Source organism: Vulpes lagopus, chromosome 6 (assembly GCF_018345385.1).
Source record: "Vulpes lagopus strain Blue_001 chromosome 6, ASM1834538v1, whole genome shotgun sequence".
In the NCBI taxonomy this organism is placed as follows: Eukaryota; Metazoa; Chordata; class Mammalia; order Carnivora; family Canidae; genus Vulpes; species Vulpes lagopus.
In genome coordinates this window covers 35602929-35623682 of record NC_054829.1, presented here as the reverse complement: position 1 = coordinate 35623682, position 20754 = coordinate 35602929, and the positions used below count along the sequence as shown (strand labels likewise).

Here is a 20754-nt window from a genome sequence, read left to right as displayed (position 1 = left end):
TCACTGACAACTCCTCACACTTTATTGAGAGAACCAACTGAGCCATTAGTAGGTCATTTGGCCTGCTCTCTTTAAAACCCCTCTAAGCTCGGTAAACAACTCTAATAGCTCCAAGAATAGTTGGTGATCTGGGATTTTAGCCTGACCACGGCCTGCCAACAGATCTGCTGGCTGCAGGTGCTTCCTAGCAGTTAGTGCCTTGCAGGGAGCTTCAAGCTGCAGCTTGACACATTTTGAAGGACTTTCTTCCCTCTGAACTGCCCCTGGTGTTCCACTTGTGTACCATGTGTTCAGCATCAACCACATATACCAGGGATCCGGCTGTGGCCTGCGCAGGATAGGAAATATGCAGATTTGTCCTCAAGGGCCTTCCTATCCAGTGGGAGATATAAGACTCGGATCTAAGTAACTATCATGTAGTGTAGAGAGTGACCAGTAATTCACAAACATTATGAATTTTTGTAGCAGCTATGTGCCCTGGCTATTCGGTGGAGAGCCTGTCATTACTACAGGTTCAGGAAGCATTTGGTGAAGGAGGGAAGGTAATAATTGCTCTCAGTAATTGCACTTACTGTGGACCAGGCTGTGTGTCAGTCATTTTCTCATTTAATTTGCTTTTCACAAGTGCTCTCTTTGATAGGTGATGTTATCTCCATTTTTAACAAATAAGAACAGAGGGGCTCAGCGATGTTAGGTGACTTTCCCAAGATCACTCAGATGGTGAATAGAGAAGATAGGTATTGAACACAGAACCATCTGACTTAAAAGATCCTGCTCTTTCAACCTCACTACATTTGCTGTTAGCATTTTAGGGCACACCTTCCTTGTGTGCTGTCATGACTGGTTTGTTTCCAAATTGAGGAACTTTGTAGGATACAGGTTGGCAATAAGGCATGCCCTGCTACTTTAAGATATGGATTCACAAAGCCATCTGCACTCTCGACAGTGTATGATTAATGCTTGGATCTATCCCTTGGTATTCCCTAGCGTCATCTGTGCGATCTGCTTATCTGCCTTCCAGTAAAATGGGAGACTAACAGGGCAGAGAAGAGAGAAGAACAGTGATTTCCAGGGACAGAGGTACAAGCTCCTTTAGGATCCTTCCACCAGGGCTGTCCAAATACACAGAACAGACAGCCACTACCCAGCAAAGCTGAAAGCCAGCAAGATTTCCACCTGAAAAATGCCATCCTCCCTCCTCCCACCATTTTGCCTTGGTACAGGAAATTATTTCAATTCCTTCTCTTTTACTTTCTTTTTTTTTTAAGAGTTTATTTATTTATTCATGAGAGACACTGAGAGAGAGGCAGAGACACAGGCAGAGGGAGAAGCAGGCTCCCCACTGAGCAGGGAGCCCCATGAAGGATTCATACCAGGTCCTGGGGGTCATGCCATCAGCCGAAGGCAGATGCTCAACCACTGAGCCACCCAGGTGCCCTTCTCTTTTACTTTCTTCAGGAAAAGAATTGGGGACTTTCACAGCTTAACAAAGCCTTCAGAAAAAAAAATCAAAATTAGTGTGTCAGGGCAGCCAGACCCTGCATGCTCACCTATTCCTGCCCACATCCCCCAGTAAACCCTGAGTGACTCACAGCCATGAAGCTCCAGCAGAGAGTGTGTTTGTGTGTGTGTGTGGCACATGCACACACAAGCAGCAGTGCCCCTGCATGTTCCCACCCCCACCGGCACACACGCACGCGCACACACGCACTGTAATACAGTGATGTCCCTACTGTGTGCCCCCACACCCGTCCACGCTGCCCCGACATAGTGTTTGCTAGATGTCACGGTGCCCAGGCTCTGCCCATGAACCGCTTGTCCCCGCACTCCATGACAGGAGGAATCACATCTGGTGTTTCTACTCCCAACACTGAGTGTGCTCCAGGAACTCAATAAAGCCTTGAGTTAGGGAAGGACAGACTGAAGAGAAGACTGCCCAGAGCCTCCTCCCACAGCCCAGCCTCACTGGGCCTGCACCCCCCCCCCGCCCTCCCCCCCCGCCCCCCCCCCCCCCCCCCCCCCCCCCCCCCGGGCCTGGTGTAAGTTCCGGCTGTCAAAGCTGCCAAGGGAGAGAAGAGTGAAGCTGAAGGGAGAGCAGGCCAGAGGGAAAGGCCCCGGAGCTCCTATGACAAAGGTCAGAGCCGTTGCTCAGGAATATCCACAGTGCCCAAAGGGCCCTGAGGATGACTCGGCATCTGCAGCTGGCTCCACAGATGGCCCTGGGCCTGTAGGTCGTGGGAGGCTCCAGGAGGGTCTCCAGAACAGCTGCCCCTGACCTGTGTGTACTGGGCTCACCAGAGGCCGGAAATTCCATGTTGTAATGGTTGTATTTTTTCCCCTCATTCCTGATCCATGACTAGGTAGTGAATTGGTCATTAAAGAAACCATTTAGGCAGATTTCAGGAACATCTGACTGGGTTCTGAGCATGTAGGGAGAGGAAAATAAAACAAGACAAAGCTCTGGGCCACACAGTCTCACCTTCATTTCCATTGCTTGCCTGACATGTGAAAGGAAACAAAAATGTTTGGATGCCCCTCTTCTGTCAGCATTGTCACCAGCGTTGCACGGAGCTGGGTTCACCACTTAAAAACACACATTTGGAAGCTCCTCTGAGTGGCCGCAGCCCTGTTATCAGGCTGAACACATGTTGATCTGGGTAGATTAGAAAAATCGTTCCTGGTGTCTAGGGAGACAGCACTTCTAAACAAGTGTTTTTCAGAGAATGAGCCATTGAGATGTACTTAGCATACATGTAGCCCAGGGTCCTGGAAACAAAAGTCAAATCAGTACCAAATCAGCGAGGCTCAGCAACAGGCTGAAGAATGGGGCGGGCAGCGGGCATGTGTGAGAGAGGCCGTGATAAAGGTAACTGTGCAGTGGATCTTTCTTTCCTGCACAGCCAACAGTTGGAAGAACCAAAATTATCTTTACGCTGCACTTGCACATTTTTTGATCAAGTAGGGGGGAAAAAATCACATTCTCCCTCACATTTTACTTCCTTTTTCTAAAAAGAGATTAAATGGAGCTTGGGGGGGAGGGGATTTAAATTCGCTCTCTCCATCCACCGTGAGATTGTATTACTTTTGCATTCCTGGTGTTCAATCTCAGTTTAGTTTCAAGTTGAGACTTTATTTCATCCCCAGACATGTACAGGGTGGCTGGTATCCCTCTATTACTTCTCCCTTATGGACACAATTACTTGCAAGGCAGGAAGCCAGCTGGGTAAATCAGACTGTCTACTTTTCCCTCTACGTACACCCTTTAGGTCTGTGCAAGCAAACCCATCCCACATCTCCTCCTGCAACTGACGTTCAGTATTGTAATAAATCAATTAGGCTAAAACACTAGACTATTTCATTAAAAAAGAAAAACTTTTATAAAATAAATGTTAAGCCCTTCTTGTGTCATTCTTAGTCCTGCCTTATAGACTATAAAATATGTAGGTGGGTTACTATTCTTTGTTTCATGATTTTATTAACATTTCAGAGACAGACCAAAGCCAAGAGATTTCGAACAGAGAAGTTGCTCATACCATTCTGTATCCTGAAAGATGGCCCCAACAAAACAAAAGAAAAAAATAACCAAACCAAGAAAGCTTCCAGCATCCTTTTCCTTTTAATAGCTTGATATCCTAGGGCCTACACGGGATCAATGAGTAGCCTACAGAGTACCCTCGTGGCACTGATAATATTCATCTCAGTTGAGAAATTTGGACTTGGCTGAGCCCATCTGCTCTCACTTCAGGCTAAGGTTGCCTTGCATTTGGAAATCGCACTGTCAGCTTGGTTTAGAATGTTACATGGGTGAGGCATATGCTCGTCCTCACTGCCCAGGAAGATGTTGGCATGGAGAAATGTGAAGCCTCCTGACTGAAGCTGGCATTTATAAACTCTCCTCTTGTCTTCTCTTCTAGTTACTGTGACAGTGGGAGGCAAGCAACACCTGCTTGGACTGTATGACACTGCAGGACAGGTACCTTTTTGCTATTTTGCTTCACTGAGGGTTTGGGGAGTGGGGAGAATGATCCATTTGGCTAGACACATGGAGACTGAGAGTACAGATATTATTACCTCTTCTGATCACTCAGGACAAATTTATTGTCTGTCTAAATGAGAACAAAAGGCATATTCTTAATATCTTAACACGGATAATTACAAAAAACTAAATCATTATGTTACTCAAGATGTTGGTAGGCAAATACTCATTCATTCATTGATGGATGACCACCAATAACTAAAATAATGAATTTGGCCAAGAGTCTCAAGTTCTTCCTAACCACACCAATTCCAGATTGGGATTAATGAGTCAATTTTATGAATTTTAGTTTCACCCATTTTTTTCACATTATATTCTTTGCCCAGCCTTTATTTGAATTGGCTAATGAGCCATGGAAAAGTCCAAAAAGAGACGGAGAATGAGCAGGGGTAGGGTAGGGAGATGGATGAAGTGTTGGGAAGAAGAAAAGCCAGGGTCTTTTGGTTTTGGAATGGTTTCCAAAAGTGAGGGTCGACCCCTGAATAACTGGAAGTTGACTCTAAATTCTCTAAGATTCTTGAAATATTCTCATTCTGTCAGAGATGTGTCTTCAAGTTGGAGAATGTGGCCAACCAATAATGGAAGGCTGTAGATTAGAATGAACCCTCAATATTTATTCAGTTAGCACATGCCTTACTTGGATGAAAATGCCACCTCATCTTTCTTTCTTTGCACCCCACACTCCACTATGAAAAGTTTCTAGTGTTACAAAATTCATGGGTTAAGCAATTGATGGCTGTGGCCCAGTTTCTTTGATAGAGCTTTTGTTACCATTGGGTCATTTATTTAGGTCAAAATCAGCGGGTTGTTCAGTCTGTCCAAACTCATACATCTTAAGTCCTTTGGAGTGAACACTGACCATGCTCTTTCCCACTGTGAGCTTCCTGGTAATTGTTCTTTGTAGTCATGCATTTGTCTGGGCCTTTTTTTTTTTTTTCACAATTATCTGGAGATATATGTCTTTTTGCTCTACTTGAAAATTCTGTACTAAGAAAAATAATAATAAATGGCATTCTTTGGGGGATTTCTGTGTGCATCTGCAAGGACCATGTATAAATGTCTGTGGGACACCAGAGGCTGATGTTAGGCAGGCCAGGACAGTGGGGAACCTGGAAAATCTTACACCAGACTCAAGACTCCTAAGAGTTAGTCAGTTACCCACCATTTGCAGATGGCTGTTTTAGCCATCTACTCTCAGGAACTGGGGAGTTCAGGAGACTTCTCATATCAATATCAAGACACACAACCAGGAAAGGATGCTCCCAATGCCTAAATTGGAAAACTGGTTTGACTCCTCTGGGTTAAAGTACAACGGCCTCAGTGTACCTGCTGCTTGACTGTCCCTCCACCAGAAAGCCTGCCGGTGATAAAAAGCACACTGCTTTTTGGACCGAATCTGCCTACTTTCATTCAGTCATCTAGTTATTAGGGTTTGCCATTCATCAGAAACTCATAGCCCAAAAGGGACAGTTTATACCCTTCATCCCCATAGTTAGAGTTTATGAATATAACCTAGTTCGAAAAGTTCAGTACAGCAAAGATTATTGCCTGACTCTGAGTCCTCTGTTTCTCTCGCCTTCTGAAAAGCTCCCTGTGCCCCCTCACACCCACCCAGTGCTCCCTTCTTCCATAGCAATCCATGACAAGCGTTAGCTTCTTCACATTCATTGTCCCCAGAACAACCTCCCAAGCCTCTGTTTAATTTCCAATCCAATGACACTGTTTAAAAGCTCCCGTAGAGTTTAATTATTCTTTCCCACTGCTGTCCTTTTTAGAAAAAATTTTAAATAACACTAGTATAGGACTTGAAGCTCTAAGGCAGTATAAAAATATCCTCAAACTCCAAATTGAAGAAAATAGAATGATCCAAACCTCTGACACAGAAGAAGCAATGGGCACTGATAAAATATCACAACAAGTGGGTTATAAATATTTCCTCAACTTAATGCTTTCCTCTAATGCTTTCTACCAGCTACTTTGAAAGCTCAAAAGTGGACAGGATTCACTGGGAGCATGCAGCTTGGGGAAAAGAAATCAGGACACATCTTAAAGTTCCTTCTAGGCCTAAAATTCTATGATTAGGACTTTTCACAGACTACTTCAAGAAGGCCTAAAAGACCTAGAGTAATTAAACAAAATGATTTGAGGCTAGACCCAAGGAAGATCTTCCAGCAGCAAAGGATCACTAAATATTGGAGTGAGTTACACTAAAGGGTAACATGTAATTCATTTTGTATAATAGTAGTGGTTCTCAAACTTGAGCAGACATCAGAATCATGTACAGGTCCTTCTAACACCCAGCCCCTGGGCCCACTTCCAGAATTTCTGATTCTATAGGTCTGGAATGAGGCCCAAGAATTTGCATTTCTAACAGGCTTCTTAGTGCTGCTGCCACTAGTCTATACACCATATTTTAGGAAACACTGTTCTGGGGGTGCCTGGGTGGCTCAATCTGTTAAGCATCTGGCTCTTGGTCTCAGCTCAGGTCTTGATCTTAGGGTCATGAGTTCAAGCCTGGGGCTGAAAAAAAAAGGGAATCACTGTTTTGGAACCTTGCCACTCAAAGTGCGGGGTCCACCAGCAACATCGACATCACCAGGGAGCTTGCTCGAAATGCAGATTCTGAGGCCCCAGTTCCAGCCGATTGACTCCGAAAATTCATTTTAAGAAGATCCCCTACATGATCCATATGCAGTAAAGTCTTTGGTGGTCAAAGCATGGCTCTAACAGGAGGATGCAGCAGAAAATACTCCTTACCTGAGTTGATCCCCCTGGTTCTATACCTCTGCCAATAAGGCTTTGGGACACATTTAACTTAGAAGCATGATCCCCAAATTTCCACTTCCAGCCTCAGGCAAGATCCTCCACTGTCTCCAGTTATATCCCAGCAAATGTCACTGAGGTCACATGGTTAAGGAACATTCACCTAATACAAAAATACTCATATGGTCAGAGTTACTAAGAAGAAAGAGAGGTGATCCACCTGATTAATCCCTGAACCACAGAAAAAAGAAAAAAAAGGTCTCTGAAACCAACTCTAGAATTCTATCTTGCTGTAATTGAATAATTAGATTGTCTCACATGAATAAACCAGGAAGCAGTGTCCCTCATCTTTGTCTTGAGCTAATCATGGGTCAGAGTTAGTGAAAACAACCTCAAGGGGCACATATTCTGCAAAGCAAAGTGATAGGAACTTGGCATTACCACCCTCAAAGTTAGCCCTAGACAAAACGATTTAACCTGGCTCCGTCCACATTGTCATCCTTAGTCTACCTCGGTCACCACTGCGGTCCCCACCAGGCCCACCTGAGGCATGCTCCTGGCCATTCAGAAGCCCGCCAAGCACTTTCTAAATGAGGTCACATGTATACACTCCTATCACATGGCAGGTCCTACGCAACATGTGCTCCCTCCCCAAATCCCTAAAACAAACAAATATTTGGACTTTGAGTAGAATCCTTTGAAAACAAAGTCTTCAGCACTCTGGTTCATCTGTTAGATAGAATTCCAAACATTAAGTTAGGCAATGAGGGAAGGGATTTTTTCACAAGCTGACTCTGCATATTACCCCTCAGCTCACACCAGAGAGGCAATAAGGCTGGGCCTGTAAGCCAAATCTATTGAGGTCGTGCCAGGTTATGCTGTACAGCACATGCCTCTAGTAGTGCATTACTGAAAATTTTTCTGAAAGGGATTTCTAGAGCTCAGATCTTTGGCTCAGCTACAAAGAGTCCCAGAGCCGACTTTTCCATGACATACTTGCAGGCCAGTATGTTTCAAGTGCGTCATTAGAGACCAAGTAGAGAACAGGATGCTGGGGTGGGGATGCTGCAGCAAAGCCTGGGCATCTGCCAACTGAGGAATGCCAAGCTGGGGGACCAGTCAGTCCCCGGTCATGGCTCAGAGCCAGGCATCCTCTCACCCTGCTGCTGGGCACCGAGAATGGAGCCAGCCATAGCACTAAGACATCTTGCCTCCTTCTGTCAGTGGGCCCTCCACTACAAGAGCCATGTGGGCAAAACTCTACTCAGACTGTGGCCCCTCAGGCCAAACTCCAGGATAGACATATCTCAAAGGCCATATTTGCAAAAGTGGCAGTTGGCAGCACCACCAGGGAAGAGTGAGAATCTCCTGGAGTCAGGAGCTGCGTTTCTCAGCAGGGTGAACCCCCCGGGTTCTTGGCATACAAGCCCCTCAGGATAGGGGGTTGTCTGTATGTTGGCAAGCATGGAAGGGTGTCTGTCACTGTGAAACCACAGCCCCGAGCATCTTGGTGGTCACCAGTGACCATGGAAGTATGGGAGTAGAAAGGCCATCAGCCACACTCCTCCCTGAGCCAGGACTACACACTGCATGTCTTCATCTGCTCTGGTTTCTGAAGTGCCTCTGTCCCAAAGAGTTTGAAGAGGCACACGAGGCAAGTATAATTGGGGTTCATTAATGGCAAACCAGGGTCCACTTGGAAGGACATGAACCTTCCCTTTTGCTATTGGCTGACCCAATGGGGCCATCTGGAGCACAGAATCTGGCATCAAATCTCCATGGAAAGTTTGCCTAATGCCTAAAAACAAATGTTTTTCCTCAATGAGCCACTCAACTTTTCTTGCTCATATGTGCCTTAATGTGGTTTTAGAAGTGTGCAATCTGGAGATTAGAAAGAAGTTTGCTCACATGACAAGTTATCAGTAAAAGTAACCTTAGGACACAATCTTACTTCTCAAATTATAAAAGAATATGGGGTTGTAGGGACATTGATTCAGAAGTGCTATTAGAGTATGTAAGCACGTGGGTCCTGTTACAATTCAGTTTAGAAAAAAGTTAATTTCAGATTCAGCCCTGGTATCCACTGAGGGCAGGGACACTGCAGCTGTTGTTGACAGGATGGACTCTTGACCACTAAAGAACTTAATACATTCAAGACATTGCTCTAAGTGGTCGGCACATACTAACGCATTTCATCCTCAAACAACCCTATGGGGCAAGCACTGTTATCAATCTCATTTTACAGATAAAGAAACTGAGGCAGAGAGAACTTACCTACTATCACACAGTAGTCACAGGCAGTGCTGGGATTTGAACCCAGAGAACATGTCTCCCTAGCCCATGCCTCTTAAGCACTATGCTACACTCCCACCCTCTGGATGTTGCTCACATTTTCCAAACCAAGACTGACAGATATGAGTGTACTTATGGGAGAATTATGAAAATGAGACTTATGCTAAAATCCAAGATAAATGTCACTAAACCCAAGAGGACTTGGAAGCAGAATTCTATTTCCAATTGAATATGCATCAGGGACGGATGGGCTTGGGGAGGAGAGACTCAGTACAACTCTCCTTGTCACTCAGAGTGTGATCCCTGGACCAGAGCATCAGTATCACCTGGAAACTTGTTAGAAATAAATTCTCAGGCTTCATCCCAGACCTGCTGCTGAATGAGAAGCTGCACGTTAACAAGACTCAAGGGGCCCTAAAGTCTGTGAAGGACTGGTCAAATCATTTCTCTTCCTCACTACCTGGACTATCATGCTCTGGCTGTTCCACACTATACGGAAGGCATGTGGCCATCCAGTGAGGCTCCCCCTGAACTGCTCTTTCCCAAGAGTGGCCCATAGTCATCCGAAAGCGCCAGATCTGTCTGCAAACCAGTGCTCCGCCTTCAGGGTGAAGTTGGTAAAAAGTACTCAAGAGCCTAAAGTCCCAAATCCCTCCCTATCCCCTGAGCCCCTCCCCATCCACCTCAGCCCCCTTGTCCATTTTAGCCCTCCAAAGCCCTACTCGAGTGGCAATTTTAGATTGAGACGCTGTCTCCTCCAGAAACAGTCAAGCACCAGCCTTCCATTCTCAGTTTCAACATTGTAAGAGGCCTCAAATACCAGCTAAGCCACTTATCCATTTCTCAGAGTTCCTTTACATCCTCTCAACATGCGGTCATCCAACCTAGGCTTAAAATGTGCCCTATTGTGGAAAACTTATCAGCTGGTACAAATTCAAATCCCCCAACCTCCCACCACCCGCCCAGCACTCAATCTCAAGAGGACACTTCCCTTTATTAATTCTGAACCCCCTGCCACGTGTCATCGCTGAAGCCTGTGGCTAATGGGGGCCAACAGGAGCCCTGCCAGCCCATGATGTGAGGGCTTCTTTAAAGGTGTTTTTGATTCTGATCAGTTCTGATGAAATCACTCAAGCTGTCTAGAGTTTGGCTTCTTCGACTTTGAAATCAGCAGAGGGGACAGGGAAGTACAGTAACCTGTAGTTCTGAAATTTGAATTGCAACAAAGTCACCTGACAAAGTCGCAAAACAGCTGGTAAAGCCCCTGCCCGGGGCCACAGCCACAGGAGGGCTGGGCAGGGCCTGAGGATGTGCATTCCTTACAAGCTCCCAGGCCAAGGCTGCTAGGCAGCGACCACACCTGGGGAGCCACTGCACTAAAGGATCTCAAAGGCCTCTTCCCGCTCTGATTTGTGCTCTTCCAATTCAGGTAAATAAATATTCTACATTATTATCACAGAGCTAACCAAGAGCAGGAGAAACTTGGCCTGTCTCACTTGCAAATAAATTGAGTGACTTCTATATTTTCCTTTTCTTTCCCCCAAGGGAAGAATCAATTCTTATTGACCTTATCAGCTTCATATAGCTTCTTTAACAGTGCTACATGCACAGGAGAAAATTAATCAAGGTTTTTGACTGGAGTTACACAGCAGAACTAAGGCTTCTACAGTAGAGATATCCAGAATACAGAGCAAGATAAACCCCAGCGAAGGACAAAGTGGAAGGTCACTCAGCTGGAGGGCCTTGGCTACCCTGCCAGGAGTAAAGAAAGGATCAAAACCCCAGACTCCTCTCACATTCTCAATCCATGGTCTTCCTAACTCTTCCAGAATGTAAGCAGAATTGCTTTGATTGCTTCTGGGTATAGAATCAAATAAACACAATCCATTCAGACCACCAGTTATTTGTTCCTACCTTATCTAGTTGTGACACTTCTGATTGTACAGTTTCTGGTTTTAGGACTTTGAGGTTTTAAATATACAGTATCTGCTTCCATCTGCTGGTAATTTCTAGCAATTGCAGGCCACGAATCGACCTAAAACATGCAAGGTCCCACATTTCTTAGATTCCTGGGTAAAGAATGAGTCTGTATTAAGATTCCTAGATAACTTAATTTATTTTTTTTTAATTTTTATTTATTTATGATAGTCACAGAGAGAGAGAGAGAGAGAGAGAGAGAGAGAGAGAGACAGAGACACAGGCAGAGGGAGAGGGAGAAGCAGGCTCCATGCACTGGGAGCCCGACGTGGGACTCGATCCCGGGTCTCCAGGATCACGCCCTGGGCCAAAGGCAAGCGCCAAACCACTGCGCCACCCAGGGATCCCGATAACTTAATTTTAAAAAAAAAAAGCTTAAAAAAAATAAAAAAATAAAAAAAAATAAAAAATAAAAAAAATAATAATAAAATAAAAAAAATAATAATAAAATAAAAAAAAAGCTTAACCTGTCACTTGAGGTTCTGAGCTGAAGCAAATAATGTGGTCACAATTAAGAACTGCTGCTGGATTCGGGCTAAACAATCCATCCCAGTATTTAATAGTTCTGAGACATTAGTTCATTACTGAACTTCTCTAAAACTTAGCTTCCTCTTCTATGAAATATGGTTGTGGATGCTACTATCTCTCCAGTGCTACTGTGAAGATTCAACAAGGTAATGCAAGTAAGGGACTGAAACAATGCCTGGCCCTTCGTGCTAAGCCCTTGATGCATCCTCAGTGATTGTGAAGATAAGAACAATGCAAATCAGGTATTCTCAACTCCATGCCAATTCCAAACTGATTAGACTGGAGTGCCCAGGCCCTCTTTCCAAAAATTGTTATTTAATTGGTCCTGGATGTGTGGGGAGAGAGGCAGGTAGTTGGCTAGCAGCGTGTCAAGATATTCTCAAATCTCCCCGGGTGATTCTAACAAAAACTCTGCCATAAATGACCCACGGAATAGCCACATGTTTGCAGGTCACTGCAGACCTGGTGTCAGCCAATCAGTCAACGGCATTTATGGACTGTTTGCTGTGGACAGAGTATAAGTGGGGCATGAGAAAAAGAAAAAAAAAAAACCAGCATGGTCCCTGCTCCATTTATCACAATCCAGATGGGAGGATGAAATGGCAGAGAGCAGGTGGTATTGTGCACAGCTGTAAGTTATGGCCTGGGAAGAAGAGTCTTGGCTTGTTAGCCTCATGGCTGCATCCTAAGGAAAAGCCCCAGAGCAAAAGGAAAGCAGGGCAGAGATGGTGGACAAGAAGGTTTGGTTACAGGGTTCCTGTATAAAGAGAACTTAGGATTTTTCAGCATCCTTGCCATCTTGCACTGATTTTGGTTAGGTAATTAAAAACCTTTGCTGAGATTCTAGTGGGATTAACAGTGGTAATAGCTGCGGTCATGTGTTCCAGAGTCCCTGAGGACTGGGTACTTGAAGTAGCTTAACAATAGATCAGCGCATGCCCATTGACCAGAGATGCCACACTCAACACGCTGAGGGACTTCCTTCCAGTCACACGTGTCCATGTATGGACATATTCTCTTATTATAAAGACATCATGAGAGTCAATAGAAAGTTGGCAAGACTGATATTTTTAAATATCCATGACATATTAAGTTTTAAAGATCAAGTGGCACAGCAATATGAACTATGCAATCAATTTTTTAAAAAAACTAAATACGTGTCTATTCTATCTGTTATATATATTATAAATATATAATATTCAGGAGGATACTCTTAAATCATGGCTTCCTCTGGGAAGAGATGAAAAACTATTAGAGATCACATAGAAGGTGAAAACAAACTTTCACTTCTACTCTCTGGATGACTCTAGGGAATGTTTGAATTTTTGTAATGAGCATATACGAGTTTTATAGTTTGCTTGAAATGTTAGGTAGAGTAATCAGAACCCTAATAAATGAATTGTTATGTTGTTCATGTCTATGTATGTGATTAAGTATGAATATGCAGGTTTGGTTGCCCTATATAGGTATAGTATGTGCATGTACATAGTGTGCATACATATATAAAGTATGCATGGTGTGGATGACGACCATGCCAATTGTGGTATGTGCAAACATGTATGTATACATAGTATATACTTACATGGTATAAGTATACAACATAAATAAAATTACTTTGGGCTTATGTGTTACTAAATTCTATGAAGATATAAAATGTTATATCGAAATAGCAAATTTATCCTGGAACCTCCTGAAACACTTCATATACAAAAGGTACCTGCTGACTTTTTCCCAAAGTTGAGATGATCCAATGTTTTACTTTGTCTTTATCATTTTCCACTAAAACAGTATATACACAAACAACTTATGTAACCAGGAACTCTTCACTTAGAGCATATTCTGGTATGAATAGTGTTTGGGGGAAAAAATAATTAATCTGGTATTTTATTTATTAGGCCACACAATAGCCTCTAAGTAGACTTAAGAGGAAATCTCAAAATCTGGACTTTAAACTCTCACAAAATACATTTCTACAAAATTGTGGGGTCTGATCTGGCAACAGCTGTTTGCTTTACATTTATAGCTAGCTTATTCTAAATTAAAATTGCATATAGGAAGAGAATTGCTGTGCCTTGGCCAATGCTGCACTAATTTAAATCATATTCGATACAGCATAGTCCCAATGCAACAGGATATTGCAATAATCCTTATTGAATTACATACATTAAATGAGTGAACTTTAAAAAAAAAATGGGTGAACTTTATAGTATGTAAATTATCTCACCGAAGCTGCTAAAAAAAAAAAAAGTTCTTTTTAAGTTCTTTAAAAGGGGGCAATTTATGATCTCTTTACACAAGGAAGGGTGTTTTCCTGACTCATGGCTCCTCTATTTCTAGCAATACATGGATGCAACCACCAAATCCCAGGGCTGGGAGGGAACCCAGTCCTAGGGCCCTGCAGGGGAATCCTGGCCCAGGACACTCAATCGTAGGGGAATGGCCTTTCCCAGGCTGCACAAACTCTTTGCTCTTCCTGCAGGAGGATTACAACCAGCTGAGGCCACTCTCCTACCCCAACACGGATGTGTTTTTGATCTGCTTCTCCGTCGTAAATCCTGCCTCTTACCACAACGTCCAAGAGGAATGGGTCCCGGAGTTGAAGGACTGCATGCCTCATGTGCCTTATGTCCTCATAGGGACTCAGGTTAGAGGCGGCGATGGCAGAGATGGTGGCTGGGGTGGGGGGGCAGGAGGGCAGCACAAAAGGAAAGACCCTTTAGGTGTCTCTTGAGCATCCTCTTTCACCAACAAGAGATAAGAGAGTCTCGGATATATCAATTCGATAGACAGCCATTCCTAAGGTCTGCCTTACTATTAAGCGTATGGTCAAAAAAACAAAGGAGCTATTTAATAGGAAACAGGAGGTTTTGATGTGGTCTTTAAAAATTAATCTCTCTCCTTTTTTTTAAGATTTTGTTTATTTATTCATGAGAGACACAGAGAGGGAGGCATAGACATAGGCAGAGGGAGAAGCAGGCTCCCTGCAGTAGGCCTGATGCAGGGTGCCATCCCACATCCCAGGACCCTGGGATCACGCCCTGAGCCAAAGGCAGACGCTAAACCACTGGGCCATCCAGGTGCCCCTCTCTCTCTGCTTTTTATTTTAAATAACAAAGTACTTTTTGAAGCAGACACCCTTCTCCAGCCCTGAGCCAGAGGAATGAGGTGGGGATGTCAATCACACTTACTACCTAATATTTTTCATATCTGAAATCTACAATTGCTTGAAAGTCACAAAATGGGTGTGAATGTCAAAATGACTCCAGCAGTCAGAATGAGCACCTGATAACAGGAGCTCCTTAACACCACTGGAGAAGGAAGACAGAAATTGACTCCTCCGTTCCCTTTAAACTTCCTGGTCTTACAGATCTTAGGAGGGAAGTTAAAAACAGATGTATCAGATAAACAAACCTGTGATTGTAAAAGGCTGTGAAGTGTTTTGAAAGCTAATAAAGTTCTATAATTTGAATTTCCAACAGTAAGCCAATTGCACAAATGTGTTCAAGATTGTTTCTACTTTTTTCTAGTTTTGAAAGGATTTTATTCTTTGCTATGTTAAAACTTAAATTACTATCCAAAGACACAGAAATGCAATAATACTGATGGGTTTTATTGTTATCTGTTTCATATGCTCCTATTTTCTATATCTCATTTTATACTCTGATTGACAAAGAGAAGTGTTCAAAAATGATAAAAGAAAAGTACTTCCTAGAAAAGATATGGACAGATAATTAACATATCCAAAACTCAGAGTAGAGTTAATGCTTCGATTCTGAAAGATAATTCTTTAAATGCAGTCTTTTACCTTAGTTCCAGATGATAATGTTCGACCATATAGATAAGGCCTACATCCCTGCTGCCAAAATATGTGACAGGACAGAAGCATCTCTGTGCCGTTTGAGCCTGCTTTATCATCGGCGGGCACTGCATTGAGCAATCAGGACTAAACAAGAAGAAACCCACAAATTAGAAAAGCTGAGCAATATGCTCATAAATGGACCTCTAATAGATGAATACATTGGTTTTTCTTTAAAATTCAAGCTCACATTTACACCCATTCATGTATGCATAGGTTCACATACACAGTGAGATTTTAAAGCAACTAAAATATTTAATTAAATTACCAAAACTAATCCAAATGTATATGCCATTATCAAAGCAGTTCTACCTTTGAAAAGATTAACACTTATTCCTTGAGCAGACACTTTGGGAGTTCCTCTTGAGGAAGTGCCTTCAGAGCCTGCAGTGACAGTCCTTAGAATATTCCAACAGAAGGCAAATCGTTATCCCCGTGAGGGTGAAGACAAAGATGTATTCAGAGCCAGGAAATAGACTATTAAGAAATGAGTAATATAATTTCGGATCAAATGAGGCATCACTGTAAGGTAATAAGACCGATCGATCATCGTGCATTTCCTATAAGCGGGATCTAAAAATAAATAGGAAATTTCAAAAACACCTCAGATAACCTCAGGAGTAAGTCCTCAGCTCTCAGGGGACTTGCTTTTGAAAAAGAAAACACATGGAAAGCCTGCTGTTTACACTTACAAAGAAATCACTTTACTTTTTTAGATGTAACATGGACATGTGTATGTGCCTCCTTAAAGAAAAGTAAGCAACTTCATAGATCTTAAGAGGGAGAGGGGAATCTCTATCATATCACAGTTTAAAATACCTGGTTAGGTCTGAAAAAATATGTGAGTTGGTCACATGTGTATTTTTTTTTTTGCCAGATTGATCTCCGAGATGACCCCAAAACCTTGGCCCGTTTGCTGTATATGAAAGAGAAACCCCTCACCTACGAGCATGGTGTGAAGCTTGCAAAAGCGGTAGAGTCAGATTTGAATTTAATTTTAAATATATGCTAAGAGAAGAATTTGGTGTATGATTTGGAATGGGTGAGCTCCGTAGGCTTTTGCTTTAAAGTACGTGTTTGAGGGTCTTCTGTCTGCTTCATGCTGTCCCCCCTGTTTTAGTTAGGCTGGAAGGGACCGACCATTTGGTTAGTGTTCTTCCCAGCCACTGTTGTCAGTTTCTTGTTAAGAAGGAATAAAGGAAGGCAGGCAGGCAGGAAGGAAGAAAGGAGAAAGGAGAAAAGAGAAAAGAGAAAGGAGAAAGGAGAAGAGAAAGGAGGAAGGAAGGAAGGAAGGAAGGAAGGAAGGAAGGAAGGAAGGAAGGAAAAAGAAAAGAAAGCAAGCAAGCAAGCAAGCAAGCTTGGTGAATTTAAACTGCTGAAGCACTTATCATTTGATTTAGCAACCTTTAAAACATCCAGTTGCTGTATTTAGTATGAATAAAGTGAGTCATTAGGTATATATTTGTATATCTCACTGCTTATTATCAATGTAATTCATTGAAATGACCCCATAAAAGGCATTTTGTGATCTCCTTGGGAAAAACTTGGATTAGCGTCTGGCAGGGTTATATCTGTTCCCCATATAATGAATGGCCACTTAGGACACTGGATTATGTCACGAACAGTATCTAGAGCAGAAGGTAACCAGTTGGAGAATCCAAGTGGCTGCTGACAGAATAATATCAACTAGCTCACAGCTGGAACTGTTTTCACCAACCTTTCTTGATTCTTGAGAGCTTAACGTGAATGGTGATTCTGATGGGGAAATTATGTAGACCAAATCTTTGTCTCCGGATTACCACCAAGATGTGTGTGCCAAAGCAGACAATAAAATGGGGACAAGTGGAGGAGCTGTTTTATACACGAAGAGACTTTTAAATCATATTTCCATAATCTGAGTCCACCTCCTCACTGATTTAGTCACAAACCCACAGACCCAGGCCAGAGGTTTTAGAAATTGTTCTTTATCTAAAGTAACTAAAGCTTCTAGGGGTTTCTGGGGGGCTCAGCCGATTAAGTATCTGAATCTTGGTTTCAGCTCAGGTCATGATCTCATGGTCATGAGATCGAGCCCCAAGTTGCACTCCAAGCTCAGCCCGGAGTCTGCTTGAGAGTCTCTCTCTGCCCCACCCCCCAGCCCTGCCACTTGCGCGCTCTCTCTCTCTCTCTCTCTCTCTCTCTCAAATAAATAAATAAATAAAATCTTAAAATACCTAAGTTTCTAAAGTAACCAACCCTGCAAAATGCATACACTGGGCAGAGAAGGAGTCGCCCTTTTAAACCAGTCAAGAAGAATATTACCTACAAATTCATGAACAAAGATGTATGCATTTCTCTTCTTAAAATGTTTTTATAAGGCACCATGACTAAGTGATACACTCAAACCGAAGTGAATTAAATAGAATTATGTTTTTATGGTCGTGATACATGAGAAAGTGTCACAAATACTTGAGACAACACTTCCTACTTCTGTGAATATCATGTCGTAACTACCAGTATGAGCCATTCATTGAGTTCTTAGGATACTAAGCACTCTGCAGGCTCAGCCTCATTTCAGCCTCCAGGTAATCTTCTGAAGCACATAGCGTGTGTCTCATCTTGCAGGTGAGGAAATAGAGTCTTGGGGAGATGAACATGTTGGATTCATGCAGCAGTTAATCCCCCAAGCAACTCTAATCCAGATCTGGAGATGCCATCCTCATGTACCTGACCATGGTCTCCTCCAACCATTTATTTTGCCTCCTGGTACATGGGTACATGTCTATAGGTTTCTCAACCTCTTCCTCACACATTCAGCTTAACTTTCCTCACTAAGGGACACCTGGGTGGCTCAGTGGTTGAGCATCTGCCTTTGGCTCAGGTCGTGATCCCGGGGTCCTGGGATCCAGTCCTGCCTCAGGGTCCCTGCATGGGGCCTGCTTCTCCCTCTGCCTATGTCTCTGCCTCTCTCTGTGTGTCTCTCATGAATAAATAAACAAAATCTTAAAAAAAAAAAAAAAAACTTCCCTCACTAAGGCGCATAGACAAATAACTCCACCAACAAGTATATGTGATTCCCAGCTATGCATTTTTCACAACGAGGAGGTCCCCCGGGAGAATCAGCATTTTGCAGGAGCTTGGTATGTGTGTGCCTTGCTTCTGTCCTAGCGCCACCATCATGTTGTCAGTGTCCTGGCCTAACTTCTCATTTAGGGGGTTGTTTTTCCCTCTGAAAAGAAGTCACTCCAAAGCCTCCCATCTCGTTTCATACTAATTTTAGGAACAATGGCTGAGTTCACCACTTTATTGCCTTTTGCCTGCCAGTTTCTCCTAGCAACTGCTCTCAGATACAGAGAGAATCATGTTTAGCTTACGAAATCCAATTTAGAAGAAATCCAAGCAAGAGTTTAACTTGTTTCATCACAATACATGTAATTATAGAGATGCTTTAAGTTTCTCTGCTCCCTGACTTTCCTTTCAAGTAGTTTATAATAACAGCTAGTATCTATGGAGTGTTTGCAGTGCGCTAGGCTTTATGCCAAGCACTTCACATGCCTTGTCTTAATTAATCCTCACAGCAACCCCCTGAGGTGTGTGTATTATTATTTCCACTTTCCTAGAGGAAACTGAGGCCCAGAGAGGCTAAGGTCACACTGCTAGAAAGTGGCAGAGCTGGGATATGAAACTGCTTTTCCCACTATGCTCTTCTTCCCTCCTCTATTCTGAAAAGAAACCCTTAGGTTTGGGACTTCTTTTTTATACACTGAAGCCCCGTATTTTAATGTGCACATTCTCCCCATAGTTTAAAAGCTTTGCACGTTAAAATTTCTCATATCCAATTCCTTTTGCTCAAGACTTTTCAACTTCCAAAGCATTTTTCATCTATCATCTCTTTTTAGCCTCAAAGGGCATTTTATTTTTAAAGGATATTTTAACATCATGCATATTTACAATTCCTTACACTTGTCAAAAGTCAACCACATTTACATAAATATTTTGTATCAATTGATAATAAATATTCATCGTTATCCCTCTACTTGTTTTATTCTCCCTCTTCCTGCCATTATTGCATCTTTTAATCTCCAGCCAGCTTTCCCCATTTGCGCACATTGCTACTGCTATTGGGTGTGCTTGTCAGTAACTCACTGAATACCTAGCATGTGCAGGACACTTTGCTACAGTTTAGCTCTAAGAATATAATTCTTTGTGCATTCTCTTTCCCAATACCATTTGATGCAACCTAAACATGATTTTTTCTAAGTTCCAACTTCCTAAGGTATTTCTTGACAAAACATTTTCCCTTTTGCCGCCTTTGGCCTCTTTTTGCTCTGCTATCTTCTTCAGCCTGTGTCTTTCTTACTGGTTTTCTAACTCTTTGTACCTATTTCCGGCTGGCTTTGTAACATGCATGCACTAGTGGGTTTAAAGCAGCAAAATTACTGCAGAAATCCTATAATCTATGTTCAGATACCTTTTTTTTAAAGATTTTATATATTTATTTGAGAGAGAGAGAGAGAGCAGGAGGGAGAGGGAGAGAGAATCTGAGGCTGATTCCACACTGAGTGCAGAGCCAGACACGGGGTTTGATTCTACGATGGCAAGATCATGACCTGAGCCGAAACCAAGAGTCGGACACTTAACTCACTGAGCCACCCAGGCACTCCTCAATATTCAGTCATCTTAATCAACTGGAATCTTTAATACCCACCTACTGACTGCAAAAGTCACCGTTAATCTCCTTGTTTTCTGTGCTGGCCATTTCTTCCTTCTCTCATGGTCACTGAAAATTGATTGGTCACTTCACTACTGGGGTCTGGGTTGCAAGAATGAAGCGCCTTCCTTCAAGAGGTCCATGGCCCCTTCCCTCATGCCCCCTGTATGAATACTTAGTACTGAGGTAGCAGAGAGGGGTAGTGATGGACACATTCACGGAAGGAGGATTCAGAGACAATTTCTCAGAGCCAGTGACATCTGAGCCAGGTTTGAAGGATAAGGACGAGTTTGTCAGGTGGACAAAGTAGGAGACTAGGAAAGGAAAAAATTCCAAATAGAGAGACAAGGGCATGTAAAGGCATCCTTTAAAGCATAGAGAGTGCATCGGCAAGCGATGAGCCAGATTTCACTCACAAATGCTTTCATCAGCCCACATGTGTATTTTTAATGTGATTTAGTGGCCGACATTGAACAATGGAAACTTTCCATGAAGATACACACTTCTGGCTTCTAAAAATAAAAAATCTGAAGGTCTGGCAACACTAGGCCAGGACTTCCTCATCAACTGCAAACTTTAAACAGTCTTTTTTTTTAATATATTTTTTTTAAG

General features: G+C 42.9%; 1 protein-coding gene across 1 annotated transcript in view; it reads left to right on the top strand.

Annotated features, from left to right (window-relative positions):
• The window catches only part of RHOJ (ras homolog family member J), a 78311-nt gene that overhangs the window by 50839 nt on the left and 6718 nt on the right, over positions 1-20754 (top strand). The window contains exons 2-4 of the mRNA XM_041759120.1: positions 3915-3973; positions 14076-14240; positions 16330-16425. Coding sequence (XP_041615054.1) covers positions 3915-3973; positions 14076-14240; positions 16330-16425 — 320 coding nt within the window. The remainder of the gene's footprint in view (positions 1-3914; positions 3974-14075; positions 14241-16329; positions 16426-20754) is intronic.